The sequence below is a fragment of the Prionailurus bengalensis genome, chromosome D3 (assembly GCF_016509475.1).
Source record: "Prionailurus bengalensis isolate Pbe53 chromosome D3, Fcat_Pben_1.1_paternal_pri, whole genome shotgun sequence".
Taxonomy (NCBI): domain Eukaryota; kingdom Metazoa; phylum Chordata; class Mammalia; order Carnivora; family Felidae; genus Prionailurus; species Prionailurus bengalensis.
Window position 1 is genome coordinate 15,493,739 of NC_057356.1, and position 27,975 is coordinate 15,521,713.

Consider the following 27,975-nt stretch of genomic DNA (forward strand, 5'->3'; position numbering starts at 1 on the left):
ATCACTGTCCACCGGACCCGTCCATACCCCAGCCCTCTGACTTAAAAAAACAACAACAGATACTTAGATAATCACGGGCAGTACGTTACAGAACCGGCCAAGCTTCATGAAGCTTCCGAGTGTCTCGCTATATATTCCATTCTTTGCTCTTAGAAACTGAACACCAACCAATAGCCTAGGCTCTGGGGACCCATGGTCTGGGGCCACATCCTAGCTCACCTGTGTGATCCCGGCCAAGTTTCTCAGCCTAGCTGAGGCTCAGTTTCCACATCTGTAAAATGAGTACGTATTAAGTAAATGTGCCTCTGCCCACAGATTGCAGGGAGAGGAAAATAAGACTGTTGACGAAAAGTATTTAGCAGTGTTTGCTCACAATAAATCCTTGACACATGGCAGGTATTATTATTACCTTTATTTACGACTGTATTATTAAGCTCCCAGAGCTGGCCATGGCCCCCTGCGTCACCTCATTCTCAGTCTGTGTGTGGGTCACTGTCTCTAGCTGAACCTGCTGGGTGAAAAAATCAGCAGTGACTGCTCTCCTCTTGGAAATGATTAGCGTCTGTCCCCAGACTGCCTGGGTCTTGTAACCCCGGTGTGTAAAGCATCTTAACTACTGTTTCTTTTTATCTCGAACTGGGATTCTGCATCTTTTAATTAATTGGCCGTTTCTCCATTAGCTCCTCCAGCCCAAAAAGCAAAAGAAGGGACGAGAAGAGGCACAAAAAACAGTAAGTAGGGAGCACCTGGAACATTCTCTTCTCCAGTTTGGGGGGGGGGGGGAGGCCGGGAACCTGACCTCTGCATAGCCAGAGTGTGGGCGTGGCCACATAAACGTGAGGTGGGGGTGGGTGAGAGGAAGGAAGGCAGGGAAAGGCAGAACCGGCTGATGAAGGGCAGTTGTGGGTTTGGGTATGTGTAAGTGCACGAGGTTGTGTATGTGACGTGCGTGTATTATTTGTGTGTGCGTGAAAGTGAATGACGTGCGTCTGTGTGCCTGCAGTGCCTTGTGGATACATTTCTATGAAAGGCGTGTATGTATAGTATGCACATTGTTTGCAAACGTCTGTACGTTTTTCCATCCTGCAAACATTTGTGTGGAAGGCGTGTACAAACGTATGCAATTGGGATAGTCTGTGTGTGGTGTATTATTTGTGTCCACACGGAAGCATTCTGTATGCTTCTGCTTACGTAAGCACCAACGCAAACAGTGTGCACGTGGGTCAGTCTGCCCGCGTGCTGATTTTCTGCACCCTGCGTGTGCACCGCTTATCTACCCGCGTGCATTACACGTATGGAGGGTGTGGGGTGGGTTTTACCTGTGCACACAGGTGTGCCGTGTGTGCGTGAGTGGTCATGGGGGCATGATCACGTGCAAGCACACGCGTGAGTGTGCTTGTGAGTCCGAGCCTTGGCTGCGGGGGCTTACATCGTGGAGATTGCAGCGAAGCTCCTACCCCCGGTCTCGGGGCCCCAGCTGGTTCACGGTGTATAGCTGGTGGTAGAAATTCAAATCAGCTAGTGCTGCCTGCAGAGTTCAGTTCCCAGACAAATTAAAAGTAAATGTGGTTACAACCCACCTACTTTATACCCTGCAAATGTTAGCACATATGTTTTCCAATCAACTAATATTTTATCTCCCGCCAAGAAGCTTCTAAAGTGAGGACCAAATGCAATAGGATGAAAGGCGGTTGGCTGTTGGGGAGGGAAAAGAGGAGGCAGGGACACAGAGGGAGGGCACCTCGCTTTGCTGCCTGAGGGGTCACTTCATCCAAGGTCAGTGCAAAGGAGGGCATTTGAGCCACCCCCACAGGGGCCTGGGGAATGCTCCAGAAGGAAACAGTAGAGCTTTGAATTAGCTCAGGGAACAACTTCCCGATCATCAAGCTTGTTCAGTTCAAGTCAAAAGGCATTCACACTAAGCGCAGACCAAGCACATACTCTGAGAGACCTCGGTATCACTTGTCCAGTGGGGCTGCAGTATAGACACACAGAGCCAGGGGCTGGACCGAGACTCTAAGAGCACTGGTGGGGATTGTGGGGGTGGTCGTCACTGAGGCTGACTGCTTGAGGGCAGCAAGGGGGCCACCTTCCCTGGTGCCAAGAGCTGGATGAGCCCCAGAAATTGCTAGGTGATGCAAAAGACAAGCATCATCAGGAGAGGGAGAAGCAAGAAAAACAAGGCGCCCCTAAGATAAAGGATGGTTCTTCTTACCAGGTTCTATGGTCGGGGATGCTTCTAAACAAGTGATCTCTGGAGAGATTTAGCCTCCTTGTATTCAACATCCCTTAGTAAGGCCCTAATACATGGCAGGCCCTGGGCTGGGCCTGAGGACAGAGCTTAGCCAAATATTCTTCCACACTCAAGATGCTCACAGTTCCCAGCGGAACACAGGAGCCAGACAAGGGACAGGTCACAGCACAGTGATGGCGGCTAGGAGCCCAGGGCATGGCGCAGGCTTGGCAGTGAGCAGGGGCTTCCTACAGGAGGAAGTGTCTAGACTGACTGGAGTGAGGACAGAGGTAACCATTCTAGGCTACTGGTTAGGCACATGGTTTAAACTCTCTGCCTTGGTTTCTTCATCTGAGAAGTAAGAGAAGCTACTTCATACGTTGTTGTTGTGAAGGCAGAGATGGGTCCATTTAGACTATGGTGCCCGGCAGGCAATATGTGTTAAATATGGGCCACCTGTCATCATCATCCTCAGAAGGACATCATGAGCTGGGACATACATGAGCCAGAGTACAAGCAGTTGGACTTCCTTGAGCCTGCCCAGCCAGAGCAGGAGACACCACACAAGGAAGCTAGAGAGCTTGGCAGGGGCTGACTCCTCAAGGTGTTCGGGGTTCAGGATCAGAATGCGTACTTGACATGAGGGCAATGGGAAGGGTTAACCAGGGCAGGGATATGGTTTGATTATCACATTAGCAAGAATCCCTGAGTCCTTTGTTGGAATAAGCAGGCTACCTCCCGACAGAGCCCTCTCTAACTCCCACTGACATCGTGCCTTGGCCCAAACCACTGACATTCCTTGTACATACTCAGTGACCATTGTCTCTGCTGCTATTACTTCTGGGTCATTATTATCATTTAGGGGGAACTGAAGTAACCTGTAATACCACTATTAGTGGTAGTGGTGGTTGTCGATTGTTTGTTGTAATTTCTGTTGCCAGTGATGTTTCTAACTCTGAAAGCGGGTCTTTGACTCCATGTGAAGAATCTGGACTTAATTTTCCAGATCTGAGGTTATAAATTGGCAGCCCAAAGGCCTAATTTACTCTGCAAATGTGCGTTCTTTGCCCCCAGTGTCTTGTTAAAAAATGACCTTCCACTTAAAACTAGGAATCTTTTGCATAAAAATCTGTATTTCTACATTCACTTGGAAAATTAGAAGATCCAACAGCACGCCAATATTCTGGAGGCAAGGCCACTTCTTTCTTTAGCTCTTGCCCGACTGATTCACACAGTACAGGGGCTGGCTGAGATTGAGATCCCTGTCTTAGGTGGGAGAGAGGTGACGAGGGGACGTGACACTCCTGGCAGGTGTGGTCTGGTTCAGGGCGGGTGGGTGCAGTGGGGTGGGAACCCGAGACCCAGGCTGAGTCCCAGGCTGGCTCCTCCAGAGGAAGCCTTGCCACTCACTTGTGTTCAGTATGGCTGGCTGGAGAGGCCAACCGCCCGAAGAGCTGCGGTGATGGGGAGTGGGGCGTGGGTAGGGGGAGATGCCTAACTTTGGGAGGGACAGTGACTCTGGTGCAAGAGGATGATGTATGTCACAAGATCAAAATCTCTCTCTCCCTCCCTCTCTCTTCCCCCTTCCCCACCTCTTCCCTCTCCTGCTCCCCCACCCTCTCCTTCCCTCTTTCTTTCTCCTTCCCTCCCCCTCCCTCTCTCCCCTCCTCTGACTTACTCCTTTTCACCGCCCCCAAGATCACGAAGCCGGCCCCGGAAGTCTCACCGTCACCGCCATCACCATTGCCCCTCCAGGTCCCAGAGTTCGGAGACCCGCTCCTCAAGCTGTGAGAGCAGGTAACCCCTCTCCCCAGGGAGCCTCCCCCGACACTGTCAACACCTCCCTGTAGAGAAAAGGGACGGGCTGCCTCAGTAAGCACAGGAACAACAGTAAGCACACGTGTGTGTTTCCTAAGGGTCAGTGACCACTGCCACTGCCATGGTGTGAGGTGCTGAGCCCTCTCCCTGAAGTAACTACACGATCCCCTCTGCTACCCCATGAGGTAGCTACTGTTCTTATCCCCCGTTTTAAAGATGAGGAAACTGAGGCACAGAGGGGTTAAGGAACTTGTTAATCAGCTACTAAGTGACGGAGCTAGGAATGAACTGCGGAGTCTGGCTTTGGACTTGGTGCACTCTCTAAGCGTTGCTCTAGGCACAGAGAAGCTGAACAGCCTATGAAAGCACCAAGTACCTAGTTCTGCAGCCCTTGCGAGTCGGGTTTCTCCCAACCAGGACCCTCTCTGTGCTGACACATTAGCTGTCCCGGCCTCAGAAAGGGGAGGAGGGCTCTCTTGTGGGTGAGAAGAAACGGAGCGCGGCTTTGTTGCTGTCGATGTTTGGAACTGTTGATGGCCAGAGGATGCACCAAGGCCTCCGGCTTCTGGATGTCACAGGCTGCTTTGTTCATCCCTGTGGGCTTCCCACACGCTTGGCGACACGCTCAGGTCACCCGGGGAGATTTTAAAGCGTCACTGTCCTGGGGGGGGGGGGGTGGCTGGGGGGCTCAGTCAGTTAAGCGTCCAACTTTGGCTCAGGTCACGACCTCATGGTTTGTGAGTTCAGACCCCACGTTAGGCTGTCACTGACAGCATGGAGGCTGCTTGGAATTCTCCCTCCCTCTCTCCCTGCCCCTCACTGCTCACTCTCTGCTCACATGCCCCTCCTCCCTCTCTCCCTGCCCCTCACTGCTCACTCTCTGCTCACATGCCCCTCCTCCCTCTCTCCCTGCCCCTCACTGCTCACATGCCCCTGCATGCTCACTCTCTAAATAAATAAATACATACATACATAAATAAACTCTTTAAAAAAATAAAATAAAATAGGGGCACCCGGGTGGCTCAGACGGTTAAGCGTCCGACTTCGGCTCAGGTCATGATCTCGCAGCTTGAGAGTTCAAGCCCCACGTCAGGCTCTGTGCTGACAGCTCAGAGCCTGGAGCCTGCTTCGGATTCTGTGTCTCCCTCTCTGCTCCTTGCCTGCTCATGCTCTGTCTCTCTCTCTCAAAAATAAATAAACATTAAAAAAAATTTTTAATAAAATTAAATTAAATTAAATTAAATTAAGTTAAAAAGTCACTGTCCGGTCCCACCTCATCCCACTTAAATCAATGTCTAGAGGAAAAAGGAGAAAGAGGAGAGGGGGAATATTTTCCTAGTTCCTACAGGCAGTGTGCTACAGTTTCAAATACATTGTCTCTCTTTTTTTTTTTATTTTTTTAATGTTTTTTTATTTTTGAGAGAGACAGAGAGGGACAGCACGAGCAGGGGAAGAGCAGAGAGACACACACACACACACACACACACACACAGAATCCGAAGCAGGCTCCAGGCTCCAAGCTGTCAGGACACAGCCTGACACGGGGCTTGAACCACAAACCATGAGATCATGCCCTGAGCCGAAGTCAGACGCTTAACCGGCTGAGCCACCCAGGCACCCCGCATTTTCCCTCTTGATCACCCCAGTCACACCATCAACTAGACCAGGGCTTCTCCACTTTGGCTGTACTTTACGGTCACCTTGGAAAATTCTTGAAATGCCAAATTCCTGGATCTTACTCTCTTGATGTTCCGATCTAGTTCAGAGGAGGTGGGGCCAGGTCAGTGAGATTTTTAAATCTTCCTTCAAGAGGCAGATGTGGAGCCGAGCGTGAGAAGCATCTGAGGAAGGAAACGCAGACCCTGACATGTGCTGCCGTCACCAAGTCTTGGTGTTTCCCCTAAACACCAAAAACCGTAAAGAGCATCGGCATCAGACAAGGTTGCTCTGTGACCCTGAGTGGCCAGAAAAAAACAAGGCCCCTCTGTTGTCAGGCTGGAGCCCAGATAAAACAGGAACTTTGTCCAAGACCCAAAAGTGACCCAGCGTCTCCCTATCTTGGCTAGCATGAGGGACTGTTGTTCCTTTTCCAGTTTTAGCCTTGGCCTTGGTCTGGGCTCCAAGATTTATGAAGAGACCCGGCCAGAGGATCACCTCCACTTAATGACAGCATCCAATCCAGAACAAAGCCCCAGTTCCTTGAAGTCACCTGCCACCCGCCCAGAACACTCCCGTACAGGGACAGCCTACACGTCCCCGTGGTGTGTGCTCTCCCTGACTGCAGGGAGCAGTAAACGTACTTATTCAGCCACAGGCGTGCTCCTGGTGGCCTTTGTCTGGAGGGCATTGGCGCACTGAGCTCAGGTGCATTACTGAGGTGGAAATGGAGAAAACTCCACTGTGGTGAGCAAAGGCATCTGAGCAAGGTCACAGTGAGTGGCAGAGTTGGGTCAGAGACCCGGGTCCAGAGGTGACCCAGCCTGCGCCCTTGACCCCAGGCCCAGGCTGAATCGGCTCTCAGCGGCTAAGCCCTGCTGGCCTGGGTCAGAGGACAGTGCAGAGAGCTTGCTCTCAGCATGCCGCCCTCTACCTCACCTCTTGGCGAATTGGCTACCTCTGCAGACCCCGGCCTCGGCCCCCTTCTGCGGTCACCGCTCCTGGCGATGTTGCTGTCTGAGCTCCCCAGTGCCTGGTGGGCTGAGGGACGCTCCAGTAGGCACTGGCCACACACCCAGTGAAAATGATCGGGAGGTCCCAGAGTACAGAGGGACATTTCAGAGCATGACCAAGAGGCATTGCTTCCTACTGGGGCGGAAAAGTCTGCCCTGGCCCTGGTGCTGCCACTTTCAAGCTGTGTGACTTCAGGCAGGTTCCCAAACAGCGCTGAGCCCCAACTTCCTCGTCTGTAAAATGGGAACTACCTGACGTGTTTGTGTTGTGTCTTCAAGTTACAAAAAATGCCCTAGGAGGGCAAGTGCCATGCAAATCAGTAAGGTGTTACTTTTATCACTACTGTGGCCCAGAGCTAACAGGCTAGCAGAATCTAAATATGCCCTTTCTAAAGAGTCAGAGATTCCTTTGGGTTCCGCTGCAGACAGGATAGCCAGGTCTGACGAGCTTATGCAAGGCATCTTTGCATTTTTGTCAGCTACGTTTTTTTCAAAAGTTTTGGGTGGCAGTCAATATAGGATGTGTCTGTGTCACAGACGGCAAAGTCACGCACAAAGACATACGGATGTGTCCGGTCATATTTATAGGCAAACACAGTGGGACACACCCAGGCATACGCACGGTCACATACAACCACACTGACAATCACACACGCAAAGGACACTAAACCAATCAGGCTAGGGATGTTTTCTATCCTCCCAGCTACATTCCCAGCCCCAAAGACAGTGTCAGGTACATGAAGAAACATTTTTGGAATGAACAAATGAGAGAGTGAGTGAATGAATGGGCAGGTGCAGGGGGCAGATGGGCAGATGGACGGACGGGAGAACGGCAGCACACGTGGTTCATACAAACATACCCAAACACACTCCACAGTCCTCAGATCCTACTGGCTCTGCAGCCACCCCTCTGCCATGCTCCCCTTCAAAAGACCCTCACGCCTGTCTCCCCTGCCCCCCAGGCACCGCGGCAGGTCCCCCGAGGAAGGGCGGAAGTCCCGCCGAAGGCACTCCCGCCGCTGCTCCAAGACCCTCGGCAAGGCCAGCCCCGAGGCCCGCTCCAGCCACCCGCCCAGCCAGCCCCTCCAGATGCTCAGCCTCCTGTCGGCCAGGGGTGTAGTAAGTATTCCACACAGCCTCCTCGGCCAGTCTTGGCCATGACACTGGGGGGAGGTGGAGACACAAGTTCAGGGCAGTGTACGGCACATTTTAATTCGGTTTTGGGCAAATACCCCACTGTTTTTCAGACCTCAGTATTGCTTAACCAAAGGGTCATTCACCAGCCTTTAGCAGCACTCAGTTGGGGGAGGAAGTAAAGCTAAAACACCCAGGCTTCTTATCAGGGAAACATTGAAAACTACATGTCGGTCGCCAGAGTGACATCTGCAGGAATGCATGTGGGAGACACTGGAGGAGGTTTCTTTGGGGAGGAAGGAAAAGAGGGGGTCTTTGATATACCAGAGGCATTCCAGCATTTCAGTGAAGTCTGCATCTTTGACACCAGCTCGCCTGCAGCATCGATTAGCAGCTGGGATTTGATTTCACCTATACAAACACGGCCTTGACTGTATATGAGAATTTTCCTTCAAGGAGCTCATAGCACTTGATCTGTGTCCTCTCATGTGTCTACACAAGGTCTCAGGGAATTGGGGGTATGGCTGCTCTCACTGGTGCCTTTCACAGATGGGACAGAAAAACCAAGGCTCAGAGAGGTTACGGTCTGAGGTAAAGCCACAGAGCAAAGCAAGAGTGAATCCGATTGAGCAACCCCACATTGAATGGAACCCTGGAACGCTCCCCTCAGGTCAATAAGGAGGAGCTGGAATGTGGCTTCAGACAGTCTGACACCAGGAAGTTTCCCCGGGCAAGGGCTTTAGAGTTGGATCTGAACTCAGGTCCTAGCGTTGCTATTTGCTGGTTGTGTGGCTTTGGGAAAGTTGCTTAACTTCTTTGAAACTCAGCATTCTCATTGGCAAACTTGAAATAATACCACCTGCATATGGGGTTGTTGGGGACATCCAGTAAGATAAAGTATGCGAAGGCCTTTTGTCGATGCTCAGGGGATAGAGACACAAACGGGAGGAGATGCAACGTTGACACAGACTCCAGTCGCAGCTGACAGCTGGGAAGGGGCCTGTGTCTTCTAGCTACGAGTGAATCTGAAAATTCAGATGAGGTGAAAGAAAAGAGAAGTTCAGGGTGCTTGCAGGAAGGTCAAGGAAGGGAAGGCCATGGTAAACACTAGCTGGGCCTGGTTGACGCAAGTTATCACCTGCAGTGCATTCTGGGAAACTCTTCTTTACCAGGCAAGGCACCCTGGCTCACCAAGGTCTCGTTTTGTCCACATCCTCTGCCTAGCTAGAACCATCCACAACTTTCCCAGCTCCCTCCCCTCTTTGTAGAAGGGCCTTGTGGTTGCTGAGTAGTTTGCAGATGGAAAATGCCCACCTGCATTCCGCGCTGCCCCCCCCCCCCCCGGCCCACCACCACTGATGTGTTATAAAATGTCTTCCCAGCATGGCAGAGAGTCTGTGGAGGCCTAGGTGGGTGCAAGTCTTGGCTTAGCTGGACAATTCCTTCTACTCCGCTCAGCCTCGGCTTCCAAACCTGGAAAATGGGCATGCCAAGCTCATCTGTCTCCCAGGGGAATTGTTGCCAAGTTAGAAATCAATTTACAATAGCAGCAAGAAGAGGCAGAAGAATTTAAATGAGTAAAACTCACCCTGTCTTTCTGGTCCTGGTATTTGTGGCAGCCCAATTGGTGGCCCCAACTGACTCTCGCTAAAAAGTGCCACTGGGCACAACTGGCCTGTTTGATCCCCTTCCTGGGATGGTTTCCTAACAGGCCAGGTCTCTCCAGATGTTGAAAAAGGCTGGATGTTACTAAAAACAAAAAACAAAAAAGTGTGGTCCTCCCACACCAGCTGGTAAGGAACCAGTTTGGCTATTGGTTCTTGAAGTCTCAGTGCCTCCCACGGGTCCAACCCCTCTCAGAAGAGCTGAAGGCCCATCTGTACCTAGAAGGGACAGGCATTAAGAGCTCACCCAGTTCAGTGCCCTGATTCCAAGAAGAGAAAACTGAGACTCAGAGAAGAGAAATGACTTCCGTGGGTTGTGGCAAGTTAGAGTTGTTCAAAACATGGGGCTGTGCTTATGCCGTCAAATACTGGCCCTGAGCTAGGGAGAGTTACTTAAACCTTTTCGGGCCACAGTTTCCTCATCTGTTTAAAAAAAATGCACATAATAAGTCTTTTCTTCAAAAACCCTGCTATTAGGGCAAAAGCAAACTAGTATGAGAAACTGTTCGGCTCGGTGCTTGGCCCAGGGGAAAACTCAGCAAAGATTAGTGGGTGTTATGACTACAGCTTTCCGGGTACTGCTTGTGCACTTAGCAACTGTGGGACCTTGAGCAAGTTGCATAAACTTTCTGTGCTTCAGTCTTCTCTAAATCTGCAAAATGAGGGGAACGGTGAGACCTGCCTTGTAAGAGGGATGTTACGAGGATTCGATGAGTTAATGTAAGTAAACGTTCCAGACTGTAACACACAGAGACAGCCCTATGAGCCAGGCACTTTTGTTAGAACAAAAGTAGAGGAAGAAATGCTACTTAACGGTCGCTGCCAACAATAGTGGAAATAGTAATGGGGCAATGACAATAGCAGCAGCACTGGTAGCAGCAGGAGCTGTAGCAGCAGGAATGAGTGTGGCTCCAGGCCCAGGCTAGTCCTCGCAGGACTTGGGAGCAGAGCCGGGGCCTCTGTTTCCTCTGTTTTCAGTTTCCTCCATCCTAAATAGCAGCTGCAGCCCCAGGGGCTAGCCCCACCCTACTCACGGTTGTCTGACTTCTGGGGGCATCAGACACCCCCAAGTCTAGCCCTCCGAGTGCCCTCCGTGCTAGACCCTTTCTCCTCTTCTCTCTTGCAAAAAGGCAGAGATGGATGAAGGTGCCAGGTTGGACCACAGGTTTCCTGAGCTCCCTATTAAAGAGAACAGCGAAGGCACTGCCCTTGGAGAATCCTTTCGATCAGTCATTCAAATCTACCAAATATCCACAAAATAATCCATCAAGGGTCTGCCGTGCCATGGCTCTCAGGATCCGGTGAACATACAACAGTCTGTGCTTTCTTACGAGGGAGACAGACAAGGTAAAGACTGCAAAAGACAATACACAACAACGAAGCAGAGATGCTGAGATGCGGAGGGGGAGGTAGCAGGCGGGGCAAGGAATTAGGGCTAGCATTAGGTTAGGGCAGAGAAAGTAACAACTAACTGAGAAACTGGTGGTGAGCAAGAATCAGCCAAAGGAAGCAGGAAGCAAAGATTGGAGTCAGGGATGGAGACAGAATTCCAGGCCAAGAGATGGGGTTCTGGGGATAAGCAGGAACCTGAGTGTGAAGGGTCTTCTATGCCATGGTTCCTGCCACACTCCACTGCAGGTATTTCCTATGCACGGCTCGTTAAAAAATCAAGGACTGGCACATTACATCAAGGGGGGCCTATCTGCATACATGAATATGCAAATTCAGGGCTCTGTCTTATTGAAATCCTAGTTGGTGAGCTAAAGATAACCTGAAGCCCTCTTGCTCAGTCAGAGTCCAAATCCAAATGGAGGGTCCCAAGGAGATGATTTAGGGACCCTTCACAGTCTCATTCACGTTCTTTATCTCCACTCAACCATCTCTGTCCAAGGCATCAGGGAGACAGAGATGAATAAAACACTCTTCCTGAACTCCAGAGCTCGGTCTGGTAGTCAACAGCAGGCTGCAGTGCAGCGAAATAAGTGTTGTAATTAGGGCTGAGATTGAGTCAGTGAGCACCAGTTCCCCCTTTAGTTGCCACAATATTCAAAAACTTGCACAATAGTTGGTTAACAGACCCTCTCACCACACTACCCCCAAGTCACCAAAGGTATCCCCTCCCTCCCGTAGTACCTCTGGACCTTCTCACAAGTTCAGCAACTAAAGAGTGCTACCTGATAGCCTCAGTACCAAGGCCAGCTACCTTTGGATGAGGCAGTATCCACGCTCAACCAGTTACTGACTACTGTGACTATCAACCATGGTCGTGATGGAAGTAAGTGTAATAGGTAGTAAGACCACAGAGAAAGGACCAGACAGTGTTGCCTTGGCGCCTGACGGGGCTTTACCAATAAAGGAACATTTGAGCTGAGCTTTGAAGGATGGGTTCCCCAAATTGAGATGGCTGATGAATAAAGGGAGGGGGAGATATTGCTATGTGCCAGGCACTTTTGTTAGAACCAAAGTAAAGTAACATTATAAACTATCCCACATTTTGCACAGCTGTTGGGGTTTTTTTGGTCTCAAAAACACTTCTTTGAGGTAGATGCAACTACTATCACCATTTTTCAGAGAGAAAAACAGGCTCACAGAGCCAAAGAGACTTAGGTAGGTGGCCCAGCTGGGAGGAAGGGGAGCTGGTATGTATCATGGCTTGTGTCTCAAAAGCTTACTTTCATAGCCAGAGGACCGACTGGATGGCAGAGAGGTTGGTGGTGCGAAGCCTTGGCCAAGCCCTTTCCCTGTTGGCATGGGGCTCTCTGTTAAATCTGCCCTCACTGGAGAGGGAATCTGGAAGAGGGCTGATCTCTAGGACGCTAGACCAAGGAGAAGGACAGGCTCCCTTCCTCCTTCAGCCTCCAGCTTTGGCCAACAGTTGCCATGTATTCCTTGCCAACCAAAACCTGCAGACGCCATAAGAAAAAGAGAAATAGAAGGAGAGGGAGAAGGAGGTGAAGGAGAAGGAAGAGAAGGGGAAGAAGAAGAAAAGGAAGAAGAAGAAGAAGAGAAAGAGAAGGAAGAGGAGAAGGAAGAGAAGAGAAGAAGGAGAAGGAAAGGAACAGGAAGAGGGAGAGGAGGAAGAGGAAGAGGAAGGAGAGGAGGAAGGAGAAGGTAGAATGGTAGCAGAAAGAACCTGAGATCCATAAAAGAGGGCCTCATGAAATTTGTTAACGGGAGGAGGCAGGAGAGGGCAGTGATGAAGACATGGGCTTTGGAGCAGATCTGTAGACTCTGGGGTCATGATCTTGTCTCCCTGGGAGACCCTGGGTAACAACAACCAACGGAGCCAACTGAGCACCAACTATGTGCCAGTTGCTAGGCTGAATTCTCCACACGTGCCACCTCATCTGTTTCTTATAAGAGCCCTTCAAGAGAGCCCATTTTACATTGAGGAAACCATGGCCTACAACAATTAAGTGAAAAGGAGCTCCATGAAATGGAGAAACCAGGATCCAAACCCAGAAAGTCTGACCTCAGAGTCCGTGGGCTTCATTATAAGACTTTCCTTGTGTCATTTCACTTCCCTGGGCCTCAGTGTCCTCATCTGTACCTTGGGCTAATAATCATACCTACTTCATAGGGCGGTTGTGAGGATGGAGTGAGTTGAGGTGTTCATTCATTTAAAAAAATATGCATTCGGCACCTACTGTGTGCCAGGCACCGTTCCAGGCAATGGTTGAACAGCAGTGAACAAGACAGACAAGGATCCTACCCTCATGCACTTTCAGTTCTGTATGAGAAACTTAGCCCAATGCTTGGGACATAATCGACACTCAATATGCAATCATTGCTAGTGTGATTATTTGTCATCGTAGTGGTGTTATTAAGCTTACTCCTAATAAACCCAGATGTGAGGGGTTCAAAAAGCTTAATCATATCCACGGTCGGAGGTGACCTTCAGAACAAGCCAAGAAGAAAGGCAGGATGGAGGTATACATCCCACTTTGCAGGCAGGGAAAAGGAGGCTAAGGGAAAGCATATGGCAGCCCTGGTCTTCGGAACCCTGGTCCAGGCTCTCACACATCCTTGCAAAAGCCTTTCGAGCTCTCGCTCAGCTGAGAGACTCCACATGCCACACCATTTCACTGCAGTATAGAGAAGAGAAGGACCAGAATGCGGAGGAAGGGCAGTATGAAATGGGAATTTGCAGGACCTGTTCTGGTTGTTGTTGTTGCCGTCGCTGTTTTTTAACGGAAAGTGGCATGAGGTTGTCAACTTCCACCACGTCAGCTCAGAATAAAAGAAAACCACCATTTTCTATCACGTAAATGACATCTTACCACCAGAAGATGTAGTACTGACCTGCCCTCCGAAGAAAGGATGAGCCCTTGAATCAAACACATTCAGCCGGATGAAAAACTCATTACAGTGAACTTACTTTCCTCCAGTTCAATTTGGGCTGGTGCAAAATTTGCCTGACTGGATCCATATAGAGAGTTTTGAGAGCCGGTGGGCTGGGGGCCAGCAGGAGGGGCTTCAGAGGCATGATGGGACTGAAATTGCGATTCCCTCTCAGCTTCCTGTGGTGGGGAGGGGGTGGGGGAGACAGGAGGCTGGACCACCTCCTTGGGTCCAAGGTCAATTGCAGCATATCACTCTGAGGGATCACCCAGTCCTGAAAGACTTTGTCATCTTCCCGCCGTCCCCACATCCCTCCTGCTCTCACACGAACTCCCAAAGGTCAATGAATCCATTCTTTTGCTGTCTTCCTAATTAGTGTACAAAGGAAGATGTACAACAGCAAGGAAAATAAACTTAATGTCTTTGTGAAACAAAACGATTTTTTTTTTAAAGGAATAACCAGAACCCTGTAGCTAAAAGCTCTGCCACACAGCTCTATATTCACATGAGAATTCCCAGTTCCCCATATGGCAGGGAGGGGAAAAAAATTTATAGCCATTTCTCTCCATGGGGCCATTTGAAGCTCAGTAAATGGACTTGTTCAGTTTAATTGGAATTCTCTTCTTGATTGTATTTTTGTAACCTATTAGGCCGTGCTGCCTCTTGATCTCAGAATTCAGCTGAAATTAAATTTTGAAGTGTAAGTGAGAGGTTGCCTTTTTTCCCCCGTTCTTGATTAAATAATGATTTGAAACAAAAACAATAAATAACAGTGCCAGCTTCCCTGGAGGGCTGAGAGAGACTCCCAGTGAAACGCCAGGAGCTGGGGTTTGTGGTGGGGGGATTTAATTACTTATCAGAAAAACCCAAGTGTTAATGTTGGAGTATATTAAGGAACAAGGAGATGAGTCAAACTTGTGAGTTCAAGAGAAAAAAAAAAAATCAGAGCTTCACATTGGAGGGGGCCGAGGGGGAGTAAAGGGGAAACACTTGTTTGCTTTCTCCCAATGGTCATAGATTTGTGAAATACAGTTTGTTCTTAGGAAAAAAAAAAATCTGAGCTTGGCAATTTTGACCCAGAAGGGAATAGCTTGTAATAGCTTCAGGGTCTGGATATGACTTAATGGCTTTGGTCTCCTAGTTCCTTCCATTGACAAAAGCCAAAGAAGGATGCAAAGGATGGCGATGGGGAAGACAGTGAGATCTATTTCATGGTTCTGGCAGGGAGAAATGGAGCATACAGGATGCACGGTCAAGGTAGCAGCAAACACTTAGAACACAGGGTCACAAACCTAGATGTCTCAGGGGCCAGGTAGTTAATTGATATAACCAACTGGAACCCCATGGGGTTGGGGGCCAGAAAAACTCATGCCCCCCCCCCCACCTAAAATGGGCAGCTGCAATTCTCTCAAGCCGATTATTAGTGAGCAGGAATGTGGACCCAATGTTGTCAGATCTTAGTCTTTGGCACAAACCAGAGACAGAGTTGTTAATGTGAAACTGTCTCATTCTACAATGTTGGCAGTTAACTCAGATTTACTGTCGAGCAGGCTCCCTACTAAGCACATATATACTAAGTGGGCTCAAGAAAACATAGCTGAAACAAAACATCACTTGGCCTGCCAGTTTTCCAGTGGTGATGTGGGGTGTTGAAGCAGACGCTGTTCACTTATATCCCTTCACCCTCTCCACTTCAGGGCACACAGCTAACTTCCAGCTTCCAGAAGATGCTCTCTGGCCGCCAAAGACCATTTTGCTTGGCCATGTGGCAGTTTGGATGTATTAGGAAATGACACCCCTTGGGTGCAGCCTTCAACTTATGAGTGGTGGGGAATAGGTACATTAATACCCCAGCTCCCTCCTTGGCTGAGATCAACTCTGGAGTCGGTTCCTCACTGGCTCCCACAGTGTCCTCCAGCTGCTCACCATGGCTGCCGGTTTGTGATAACCCATCTTTCATTGGTTCCTCCTCTCCCTCACCTCATTTCCCCACTCTCCTACGGAAGTTCCCTGTCCTCTCAAGATAAACTACCAGCATTCAAATTCCTGTCTCAATTTTGGGGATAATCCATATTAAGACAGATGTTTTTTCACCTAGTAATTAAGCAGATCTTACAGGGGCTGAGTTTTTATGCCAAGCCTTAAAGAGTTTTATGCCAGGTCCCATGAGGGCATTGTTACTGGATCACGGTGGGTCTAGAATGACTCTTCCTAGAAAGTATCTTGAGCACCATTTTTTAGCCTAGCTACAAGGACAGGGGCAAAGATCAGTTAATACACAGAAGAGAAATTCCAAACAGAAGAACCCTTCAAAGATGAATTTTGTGAAGGCTGTTATCTAAATGAGGAGCAAGTAGGAGGCATCTTGTCATGTCAGTGTCAAGTGGACAACTGTTTGCATCTTATATGAGTATTTGTCTAGAAAGGAGCCACTCCGAGATGAGAGGACAGAGACAAGAACACAGAGGCCTCTGTTGTCTATCATGATGTCCATGACTTGAAGGTCTCCTTTGCATGATCATGGCTGTCACACACCTCCAACACACACACATTCTACCTTTGGCTTGGCTCCCCTCCATATCTTTCCTGTTCTTTGTGTAGGGTGAATGGAGAGCTCTGGAAAAGGGAGAGTCTGAAACTAAGAGGCCATTAAACTATCCAAACATCTCTAATGAGTTTATTAAAATGTTCCCTTCACCTGGAAATATAGACAGAGCCCATCAAGGCTTGTAAAAACAAAACCAAATAGGGTTAAGCCAAAAGCAGCAGAAATGAAGGTCTTTGGGCTCCCACCTCTTACGGCATCCACAGAGTAACCCTTTAAGCAGGTCAATTGGAATCAGAAGATTTGTATGTCCAGTGCCTGCTAGGGATGCTATGGAACGCTGGTTGTGCCCCATATGCAAGTGACTCATCTTGGAATTAAACCCCACCTACCCTCCATTCACCAAGGCAACCGTGAATACTGACCTGAGCTGCTTCAGCCTAGAGAAAGGTATATCTTTTTCCTAATCTGTCTGGCCAGAGGAAACACCTGTTTCTAACTCCTGACCCAGGAGGAGCACCTTTTTGTAATCTGAACAAAGTCACCGTATGGGCTAACAGCCCCATTATGTGCAAATGGCCAGCCCCAGTCCATTTTGTAAACTGATCTCCCAGAGTAGTAGAAGATGGAAAGGAATTAAGGAGACCAAGCATAACTCGTCTGGAAGGCTTCTCAGATCCAGAGCTTCTCACCTTAGCATGGAACTTGATGCCATTGAAATATGTGGACAGAGCCTCTGTGTGCTTTCTCCAAGGGTCCTGGGTCCGAGGAGGGCCAAGAAGGAGAGGAAGAACAGAAGGTGATTCCTTCTCTGCCATAGGCCTGGACCTAGAACTCAGTTCTAGAGGTTATCTCTTGATCACAGAGCCAGCCCTGAGCTGGTCTTGAGACATCAACCTTCAGCTAAGAATCAACCTAGTTTTTTAGAACTGTTTTGAATATGATGGAGGCCAGTCCCTCTTTTAAAAAGCCATCAAGTAAGTTCCCAAAGTTGGCAGTTACCCAGTTGGGCCTCACCAGGGCCTGATCACTCAGCCATCTTCACCACTGAATTAAGTTAGGAAGGGCCCAGGCTTCTGAGCTCAGGCTTCTAAAGGACTATGGAGCAGGCTTCATTCATTCAGCCAGATTTACTGAGCACCTACTCTGCGCCAGGCACTGGTAGTTACTTGGGTACAATGCTGAACTAGTCATGCGTGGCCTCTGTCTTCAACAAACTCCCACTCAGATGGAGAGACAGGCAATAAAACAAGAAATTACCCCACTGAGTAACAGTGCTGTGACACACAGAAGCCACTCATTTTTGAAGGAGTAAATGAATGAAAGAGTGAATGAATGAGTGAACTATGGACTGTTGTGCTGTGGACTATGGACTGGGGGGTTAGAGAAGGCTTTCTAGAAAGTGATTTGTAACCTAAAGGATGTATAAATTTAGCCATGTGAAATGGAGTAATGGGGAAGAGTATTCTAGGCAGAGGAAATGGCATGTGCAAATAGCCTGGGCTTGGGAGGGCAAGATGTGGTGGCAAAGCCAAGAAAATTCTAACATATCGGCATAGGTTGTGGGGGTCACGGTGGGGATATGTGGAAGAGATAAGGTCTGTGAAGTACTCAGGGGTGGGTTGCAAAGGATACTGTCATCCATTTTGAAGAATTTATATTCATCCGAAGAAATGGGACGTTTAAACAAGCTGGAGATGTTGGTATTTTCAGGCACCAGAGTCAACCCAATGAGAACATTTCAGAGGACCTTTATCTCTGTTTTCTGGAAGGATGGAAAAAAGCATGATGCCTTATACAGTTCTCAGTTCTAATTACACAAGTTACGTGTGCATAATAGTCACGGTCAGGTGGAGACAAGCTGAAAGCGTCTCTGTGAGCTCAGAGTGTGGGGTTGAGAAGGCGAACAGGGCAAAGTCCCCTTCTGTATCCACTAGCCTGGAGGGGCCTCACACTCAGGAAATCCTTGCCTATGGGGACCCATGATGCACCAGGGCAAATGCATTGGAAGTGGTAGCCAGGGCTGGGAACAAGTACCTGGGAAGAGAAAGGCCAGCCTGGATGCCCCAGAGTAGCAAGCCAGTCACAATGGATAGATAATGGAAGCTGTTATACTCACAGGCCCCTTCGTTTGAGTTACCTTCTAGCCTCGTTCTCCCCAAAAAGGGCTTGCCTGATTCCCTGCACCCATCCTGGAACCAAGCTCCGGTCTGAGAGCCCATCAGTTTTCTCATTCCTGACAGAGGTGGTAGCAATACACACGTTGCCAATGAACTCCCAGAGGTGGGAAAGATACAGCATCCGCAACTGCAAATGGGAAGAGACAAAAAGGAGGCGCTGAATGGGAACAGGGCCTTTACCTTCTTTTTAAAGAAGTCTCACTCAACAAAACTCCACTTGAGCAACATTATTTTGAGGTCCCTTGTCCCAAAGCAAAGCTTGCCAGATCACCAAGCAGATAAAGATGACAGGGATGGCTGTGCTGGGGGGAACTTGGTAACGCTGGACCATCACCCTGTCTGTGTGCAAAGCCTCCTGGGAGAATCCACAAAGGAAGTTCCGCCTCCCCAGTCCAGAAGCTGACATCCTGGGCCGCCAGAGTTTGCTGTGATTCTCGCAGTTCTGGTGTCTCTGTGCCTCACCCTCGTGACCAATTGCTGAGAAGGCAGACATGGTCCTTTAAGAAAGCCCAAAAGTCCCACTCCGTTAGGCCCAAGTTACCTGTAATAAGGGGTGGGAGGGAAGCAGGCTCTTGACGGTGAGGTCTCACTGATATTGGTGGCCCCAGGACAAGAGTATAGAAGGAGGCCTACATACTGGATGTCTAAATGTTTATAAGTCAAGCCAGCAAACCTAAACAAAATATGTTCTCCTATCCTGGCAAACATACCTCCAAAATGATCTGGAAAGTCAGGTTTGAATTTAGAACCGCAGACCCCTGAGAGTGGCCGGCCACAACATGGCAGTGGGGGGTGGGGGCGGTGTCCCTGCCTCAATGCCCTGGTCCCTGCCTTTCTCCTCCTGCCTCTTACACCAACCAACACCGTGATGGGCCTCCCACACATGCACATAGACACCCCAGCCTGAACATCTAAGCTCTGTACAAAGAGTCACCCTTGGACCTAAGAGTGTGCACACCTAAAGCATGGTTATGTCCCCAGGAGAACAGATCCATGGATGAGCCTGCAGAGATCCTGAAAGGGGTCCCAAGGGCCATTTAAACAGAGAACAGAGAATTCTGGGATCTCAGGTACCCATGAACTGGTAGTGCCCTCCTGGCCTCACAGATCTCTTGCCCCATGAGGATAGTTACTGCTGGAAGAGGTCCAGGGCAAATATTCCTCTCGCCCACAGCTAAAGAAGCACAGTAGTATTGGCAGGGGCCAGACCAAACCCACTGTGTCAATCACAGCCGTGACACTGGTCTGAACGTTTTAAGAAAACCACCCACTGTGCTTCTAAACACAGACACCATTGCTTTCCCAAGGGCTGGCTCAACCTCCTTTCCTCCTTCGTCTGTCCCAGTTCAGACCCAAACAGGACTCTGGGAAATGCTCCCCGTTCCCATTCACCCCAAATCCAAATGTCCAAGCCCCTCCCAAAGCCCTTTGTCACAAGCACACCCTCATGATCTGGATACCCAGACAGAGGCAAGCTCTAGCCCCTACTGCATTTTCAGCAAGGGTTTCTTGATCCAACTTGGGCATTAAGGGACTGATGAGGTTAGTGTTGATGGCCTTGAGGTCCCCTTGCTGAGAAAACCAAACAGATCTGATGCCTCACCTGTTAGGAACACTGAAAAACCAAAACTCAAAGCTGAGGGCCAAGTGTGAGGGTGTGCAGAAAGGTGTGTGTTTTTTCTTGTCATTTTCGACTCTAATGATGGACTCACGTTGCCCGCTCTTCCCTTTCTCTTACACCTTACCTACCTACTAAAGGAGGAGCTCTTGCTTGGTAAGTGGATATAATCCGCAAAGACATGAGAGAATTTATTAGAAGCCACTCGAGAGCCTTAGCTACCTTCTCCAGGGGGAAAAGGACACACACAAATAATCGTAGAGAGCTTTTTTTTCGTTTGTTTTCAGTCAGACTATTTGACTTCCATTTTTTTTGTCCCCCTTTCTTTTCCCCTTTAGTTGAAAACTACTAAAATGTCATTTTGTGACCTTGACTTTATATTTAAAAAAAAAAAAAAAACTTCTCTTTATTTCATTTCTTTTCCCCTTGCAATATTTGTTTAGGGTTCTATTCAGGGAACTTTTTTCTTTAAAAAAAAAAAAAAAGGTCAAATTCGTTGAGGATTTGGTTGAAGTTTAAAATTTTGGCTTTATCTTTTTTTTTTTTTTAAGTTCCAAGATATGTTTTTCATGTCCATTGCCCCATTTCTTTTCCCCTCCCCCTTCCTTTATTTTTATTATTGTTTTAGCTTAAGGGTGTTTATACACCCCCCCCCTTTCGATTGAGTTGTCTGTTTTGTTTGAGTTAATTCATTAGAAATTAAATTTTGTATAATTTCCTTTTTCTTTTGTTTAATCTGGATCGCATGCTTTTTCTCTGCATGATACCTAAATCTTCCAGTTATTCTAGCAGGGGGTAAAAAAAAAAATATCTCCTTTCTGTGGTATTCTTTCAGGAATTTGTGCTTTTGTTTTTTGGCGTCTCTTCTTTCCTCTTCTCTCTCTCTTTCCTTTCGTTACAGTGCATCATGACGGTAAACATTTCTTGGTTATTTAGACACAGTGCACAGGCCCGGCGATCAGCAGTGTCCAACGGGTGTTTTTGCTTTCAGATCACTGGGTCGGGGTCTGCAGCTGACCTCTTTACCAAAACAGCCAGCCCGCTCACCACCTCCCGAGGACGCTCCCAGGAGTATGACTCAGGCAATGACACCTCCTCGCCACCCTCCACGCAAATCAGCTCAGCCAGGTCACGGGGTCAAGAGAAGGGGAGCCCCGGTGGGGGCCTAAACAAGAGCCGGGAACTCAACTGTGGAAACACCTCTGATTCAGGGAACTCCTTCACCACCTCCTCACCCCAGAACAAGGGGGCCACTTTGGAGAATCTCTCCCCCACCAGCAGGGGCAGAGAGTCAAGGTCAGTGCACTTAGGCTGGGTGGGGGTGGGGGGTGGGGGGTCCTGCCTTAGCTCCACCTTCTCAGTCTCTCACCTTAGCCCTCTACCCACCCACTCCCCACTCCTAACCCAGGACTCTTTGATTTGCAAGAGAGAGAAAACTCAACTCAAACTGGCATAATTTTAAAAATATATATCCAAGGATATCAGCTTCGGGTACAGCTGGATCCAGGGGCTGAAAAGTACATCATTGAGAATCTATCTTTCCCATTACATCTCTGAGCTCTGCTTCCCTCTCTATTGACTTCATTCTCAAGCAGACCCTCCCAAGCATGGGTACATATGCCAACCATTCTGCAGGTTAGCCAGCCAATGGAAGCAGAATGCCTCTTTCCCAAAAGTTTCAGCAAAATACCAAGGCAGATTCTCATTGCTTCTGCTTGGCCCATCTTAGTTCATCTGCCCACCCTTGGATCAATCACTCTGGCCCAGGAGATGCTGTGCTTTTGGCAAGAATTTGTCACACGCTACCATCAGGGCTAATGAGTAGTCTTCCCACATACACAAAACTTGGGGGAGGTCTGGTTCTCTGAAGGAAAAGTCAGGGTACTGATATCAGGAGGGACAGAGGCAGGTGCACCCGGGTGTCTCATTCAGTGAAACCTCTGACTTCGGCTCAGTTCAGCTCAGGTCATGATCACATCGTTCATGAGTTCCAGCCCCGCATCAGGCTCTGCAATGACAGCATGGAGCCTGCTTCAAATCCTCTGTTTCCCTCTTTCTGCCCCTCCCCCACTCTCCCTCTCATGCTCGCTCTCTCTCAAAAAAAAAATTTTTTTTTTTTAAATTTTGTTAAAGGAAGGACAGAGGCTGGGCAGGCAAAAACAAATGTCAGTTTTACCATTAATCTCAGGAGAAAGTCTAACATTAAATCCATTGAAAGTCAACTGTCATTTTAAAAAGTTCAAATGCATTGAAAATCTGTGGCAACAGAAAAACCTGCTCCTGGATGTTTGTAGCAGCTTTATTCATAATTGCCCAAACTTGCAATCAACCGAGACATCTTTCAGTACATGAATAAATAAACAAACTGTGGTCCATCCAGACAATGGAATATTATTCAGCAATAAAAAGAAATGAGCTATCAAGCGATGAAAAGACAGGGAGGAGCCTGAAATGTATATTGCCGAGTGAAAGAAGCCAATCTAAAAAGGCTACATCCTGTATGATTCCAACTATATGACATTCTGGAAAAGGCAAAACTGTGAAAATAGTAAACAGATCAGTGGTGCCGGGAGGGGGGGGGGTAGGTTAGGGGGTAGAGAGGGATGAACAGGTGGAGCACAGATTCTGTGTGACATTGCAGTAGTGGACACATATTTTACATTTGTCAAAACTCACTGGGTTCACAAGAGTGAACCCTAATATAAACTCTGGGCTTCGGGGGATAATGATGTCAGCGGCGGTTCACTGATTATAACAGATGTATCACTCTGGTGTGGGCTGTTGAATGGCGGGGGAGGTTGTGGGTGTGGAAAGTACAGAGGGTTCCCATATACCTGCAGAGTATGTCTGTGTGTGCACGCACGTGTGCACGCATGTGTATCTTAACCCACTTGCTAGATGCAGTTTTTCTGCAGAAAACCCTTTCATGCAGTTGCTTATGAGCCAGCTGTAATTCTAGTTCATTACCCCCTTACTCTCTCATTCAAGAAATCACAGCAAAATGCTAATCACTGAGGATAATGTCACAATAATAGCTAGTAAAAATCGCTGATCATTTACTCTATATCATTCACTCAGTTACTTATCCCTCTCCTAGTTTTCAGGCACCTCCTGAATGCCAGCCACTCAGCTTGGTGCTGGAGATACAAAAATGGCATGGTCCCTTTCCTCGGGAGCATGTAATTAATGGGGCGGATGCAGAGATACAAGAGGGGTGGAAAAGGTTTGCGGGTATATTCTGCCATGCTAACAGTGGGGTCTTCTTTCTTCTGGGGGTGGGAGTCTGCTTTTGTTCAGAGTGGCCAAGATTTCAGAATGATAGCCGAAGCCCTAGCAGTGAAGCTGTTAATGGCTTCTTCAAGGACAGAGCACCCTTTTGTCCCCAGCACACACAGCCCACTTCAGTCCTGGACAAACAACTTGGCATCCACACGTAGCCTCCGGTTTGCCAGCCCCAGGACATCTCTGGCCTCAGTTCACGCCCAAGCCTGCCTGGGAGCCAGGGCTGGGTCAGAACAAATGTCAACATCTCAAAGAAAAAGGAGTGATGTCCCCAGATGAGATGAAGGACATACTTCAGGGCAGAAGAAAATAGAATAGCACTAACCACCACAATAACGATAATGGCTGCTAACATTTGTGGAGCCCTAATTATATGCCAGGGGCCATGCCAAGTGCTTGCCATGGACAATCTTCCTTGATTCCTCCTTGAACCTTTATGGCATAAGCATTACGATAGACCTTTTTTAGCTGATGGGGAAACTGAGACTCAGAGTAGTTAAGAAACTCAGTTCATAAGGGCCAGCACCAGGATTCAAACAGGTATCTGTCATAGAGCTGAAGCTAAAGCCTGAGTGGCATCCAGCACTTCCCTGTTTAGTTTGATCTTATGTGGACAGCCAAATTAAATAATTTAGACCCAGCCTTTCATTTTGAAATTAACTGATCTCTAAAGTCATGGCTGTGTATGTCATATCAGCAATGAGCAGAGGGCTGAATGGAAGAGGTATCATTGGCTCTAAATCAAGGGAACCTTCAACAGTGAAGGTAGGAGACTGATGAAGTGGAGGGGGCATGGGCTTTGGAGCTGGACAGATCAGGGTTTGAGACTCTGAGTGGCCTTGAGGAAGTAATTAACCCTTCTGAAGAGAATAGTGCCGGTTCCATAAGGTCATTGGGAGGATCATACAAGATGATGCTTGTTTAGCACCCAGGACACTAAGAGGCTCAAATGTTTACTTTACAACTATTTATTCATGACCTAGGCCAGATGAATCAGGCTCTGTCCAAGGTGCTGGGATACAGTATCCAGAGACATGAGTCCTCTCCCTCAAGCTCAGTGACTGGAGGAGGAAGAGACAATTTTAAGACCAAGTGAGGTCTTCTAGGGATGGGGGCGCGGGGGGTGGAGGGGAAGTGAGGGTGGTGCCTAGGGGCTGGGGGCTGTGGCAACACATTGGAGGTCACCCAACTAGACTTAGGGGGACGTCAAGAAAGGCTTCCCAAAAAAGGTGAGGTCAAACTAAAACCTGAACCATGAGTAGTTATTGTTAGGTGAGGAGGGGAGGAAAGAGGGTTGCAGGCAGTGTGAATGTTCTGAGGCCTGGAGACAGGGAAGGAGCAGGGGGATTTCATGAGGAACAAGTAGTCCATTATGGCTGGAGTCAAGAGAGGAAAATGCCAAGAGCTGAGATTGGAGGGGTGAGCAGGGGTTGGGTCATTATGAGCCTGGAAACTCTATTAATGTGATTTGAACTTGACTCTTGCCACAAGACAAATGAACATGCCCTTACTGAGAATCCAACAGGAGCTTTATATGGCCCTAGGCAGGGTGGAAATACAGAAGACAAGGCCCTGCCACTGGGTGACTTTGAACAAGCCATCACTCTTCTTTGGGTCTCAATTCCCCCATCTGCAAAATGGGCTACACCGAAAGTTTCCCAAACTTAAACCACCTACATGGCACCTGCTTGATTTTAATCATATCCCTGTACTACTGGTACTCGTATTTACCTTGACAAACTCACTTTTTTTTATATAAGGAAACTTATACTACTGTCTTACATAGAAAATTTATAGCATTCATCCTAAATAGAAAGCACCTGCAAAAATACATGATTTTTTATATGAAAATACATAAAGACAGTGGATTTAATTCTTGTTAGTAACAGTTGCCTGCCCAAGGCTCTTGAGCACCAGGCCTGGGAGACTGCCAGTGTTCCAGAGATGGTGGAAAACCCACTAGTACCCAATCCGGTGTCTCTAATGTACTCAGATGGGCTGAAAAAGACTCAAAAGGGAATAAATCTCTCACTATGTGATTTGATGTTATTTACCATTATGCCCGTGCCCACTGACCTACTCTGAAGTGCCCCCTCTGGAATGCATCCCCCTCTGTCCCTATTCCTCTACCAGCTGTGGCCTAGAAAGTCTTTCCAGAGGTAGTAAGATGGGACTAGGTGGAAAGGGGTTTCTGAGGGCACCACAGCCTGGGCAAAGGTAGGGAGAGGAGTGTTACCTAGAGATGCCTCCAGGCTAGCGGTCAGGCCAGTGCTAACAGGTGTTCTCCCCACATCTGCAGAGGATTTCAGTCGCCATGTCTGGAATGCGCGGAGGTGAAGAAATCCGGTTTGGTCCCAGCCACAGCCCGGAGCTCCCCCATGAGAGGATGCTCCCGCAGTCCCTCCTATGCCAGCACCCGCTCTTCCAGTCACTCCTCCCGATCCCCAAACCCCAGGGCCTCCCCCAGGTACACCCGAAGCCGATCCACCTCCTCCGGGAAAAGGTGAGTGCAGTTTTGACCTCTGTTCTGCAGCGCTTTCGTCCTTAGGGAGCTAGTTAAGGTAACTGGACATGTCCTTCGACCCACCGGTGAAAGAACTCAGACAGATTTGAGTTTGAATGCCCACTACTCCCATTCCTAGCTGGTGGCCTTGGGCCACAGATAACCTCTCCAAGGCTCAGTCTCGTCATCTGTAAAATGAAAACATTAACCTCTCGTGCCTCGGTTTCCCGACTTACAGAATGGGCTTAATAGTACCTAACCCTAGGATCTGTTGAGGATTAAATGAAATAATGCACAAAAAGCATTAGTTCAATGTCTGACACATAATAAAATACATAACAATCATAGCTAACATTTCCTGTGTGCTGGCTCTGTGCAGTATGTGATTTGCCCTAATTTACTCATTTACAATTCTATAGGGTAAGTTCGATTATTTACCCCCTTATATAAATGAGAAAACAGAGGCCCAGAGAAGTGAAATCACTTGCCCAAGGTCACACAGCTAATAAGTAGCCTTAGATAGTAAGAATTCAGTCAGAGGAAGTGGTCGATATTATTATTAATTGCCCAGGAAAGGGCCAGCCAGGTTCCTCTGCCTGGCGTCCAGAAAGAAAAAGGTAACCCCCTGAGGACCAGCTGAATAAAACCCTACACTTACGGGGCGACCCCGGCGAAGCCCAGCAGGCCCCTCGGAGACTGTTTACTCTCCCGCAGGTCCTACTCTCGCTCTTCCAGCTATTCCTCCAAGTCTGGCAAGAGGAGTCCCCCCAGCAGAAACTCTCGATCGCGCCGCAGCCCCAGCTATTCGCGGTACAGCCCGAGCAGGTACAGGCCCCGCCCCCCAGGCACAGGCCACGCCTCCCAGCTCACGTCTGGGGAGCGTCACCCAAGCCCGCCCCGCTTCCCCCTTTGTCCCAGCATTGCACGAGTAGGAATGGGAGGATGACCCAGCCTCCTCGTCTTCACTGGAGTTATGTTTGGGGGCCCTAATGCACCCGCTATACCCACACCCCGGCCTCTTCACACACCTAATACTCCCCTTCCCCATATTCAGAGCCCCCAGTTCTTACGCACGCACCAGAGCCCTCTTGACGTTCATGTCCTCGCCCCCGTGGCAGCCGCGCCCCTGTAATGCCCACCCTCGAAGGCTGACACCCCTGCACGTGCCCAGCCTCACCCCCACAGCACACACCCACAGCCCCCTGGGGCCCCGGGAGGAAGCCACCACCTGCCCCAGTGGGGTGAAGGGCACAGGTGAGAGGCAGTGAGTGCCCCTGTCCCACGCGTTCACGCGGGAAAGCCAGCCGCAATAACCCCTGCACCCCTTCAGGGAGCGGGACCCCAAGTACAACGAGAAGGACTCGCAACAGCGGGAGCGCGAGCGAGCGCGTCGGAGACGGCGGTCCTACTCGCCCATGCGGAAGCGCCGGAGAGACTCCCCGAGCCACCTGGAGGCGCGGAGGATAACCAGGTGAGGCCAGGAGGGCCGGGGGTGCCCATCTCCACCCTCATTCCCACCCCTCCTACCGTTGGGGCCTCGGGCCCTGCCCGTGTCCCCTTGGAGCTGGAATTCAGGACGGTGGGAGCTCAGGGACGCTGCGGGCCCTGCAAGGAGGGGGCAGGGCCTCCGGGGCGGGGCCAGGGTGGGTGCCTGGGACAGGGGCGGGGCCAGCCTGAGGAATCTGGTGGGCCGAGGGGGTGTGGCCAGGGTCTGTGGAGCGAGCTGGGGTAGCGTCGGGGCAATGCGGGCCAAAGCAGTGGGGCAGGGCCTTTGTCTGGGGGTGGAGCCGGCCACTGGAGGCCCAGCACCCTCAGACCCACATGCCAGGCTTTAGTAGACTCTGATCATACCCTGCACCAACTGAGGAGAGGGCAAAAGGATCGTCTGGGTGCCAGAGGGACTTAAGAGGGGGAGAGCACTGAATCTGGAGTGCATTCTTGGCTGTGCCACTTTCCAGATGAGCAGGGAAAGTCTCTTCACTTTCCAA

The 27,975-nt window shown here is 49.3% G+C and overlaps 1 protein-coding gene and 1 long non-coding RNA gene across 3 annotated transcripts in view; one reads left to right on the forward strand and one right to left on the reverse strand.

The window, feature by feature from the left end:
- Positions 1-27,975, forward strand: part of SRRM4 (serine/arginine repetitive matrix 4) — a 151,521-nt gene that overhangs the window by 119,985 nt on the left and 3,561 nt on the right. Inside the window, exons 6-12 of the mRNA XM_043557725.1 lie at positions 681-731; positions 3,932-4,030; positions 7,683-7,839; positions 21,194-21,498; positions 25,784-25,987; positions 26,702-26,812; positions 27,318-27,458. Coding sequence (XP_043413660.1) covers positions 681-731; positions 3,932-4,030; positions 7,683-7,839; positions 21,194-21,498; positions 25,784-25,987; positions 26,702-26,812; positions 27,318-27,458 — 1,068 coding nt within the window. The remainder of the gene's footprint in view (positions 1-680; positions 732-3,931; positions 4,031-7,682; positions 7,840-21,193; positions 21,499-25,783; positions 25,988-26,701; positions 26,813-27,317; positions 27,459-27,975) is intronic.
- On the reverse strand, positions 398-27,638 carry LOC122470286. 2 transcript variants are annotated; one of them, XR_006293882.1, is made up of 4 exons: positions 27,515-27,638; positions 5,791-5,951; positions 1,430-1,495; positions 398-511 (listed from the first exon to the last, which is right to left on the reverse strand). It is a non-coding gene; the product is annotated as an uncharacterized LOC122470286 (long non-coding RNA). The 2 variants fall into 2 exon arrangements; XR_006293883.1 differs by having other exon boundaries at positions 1,430-1,528.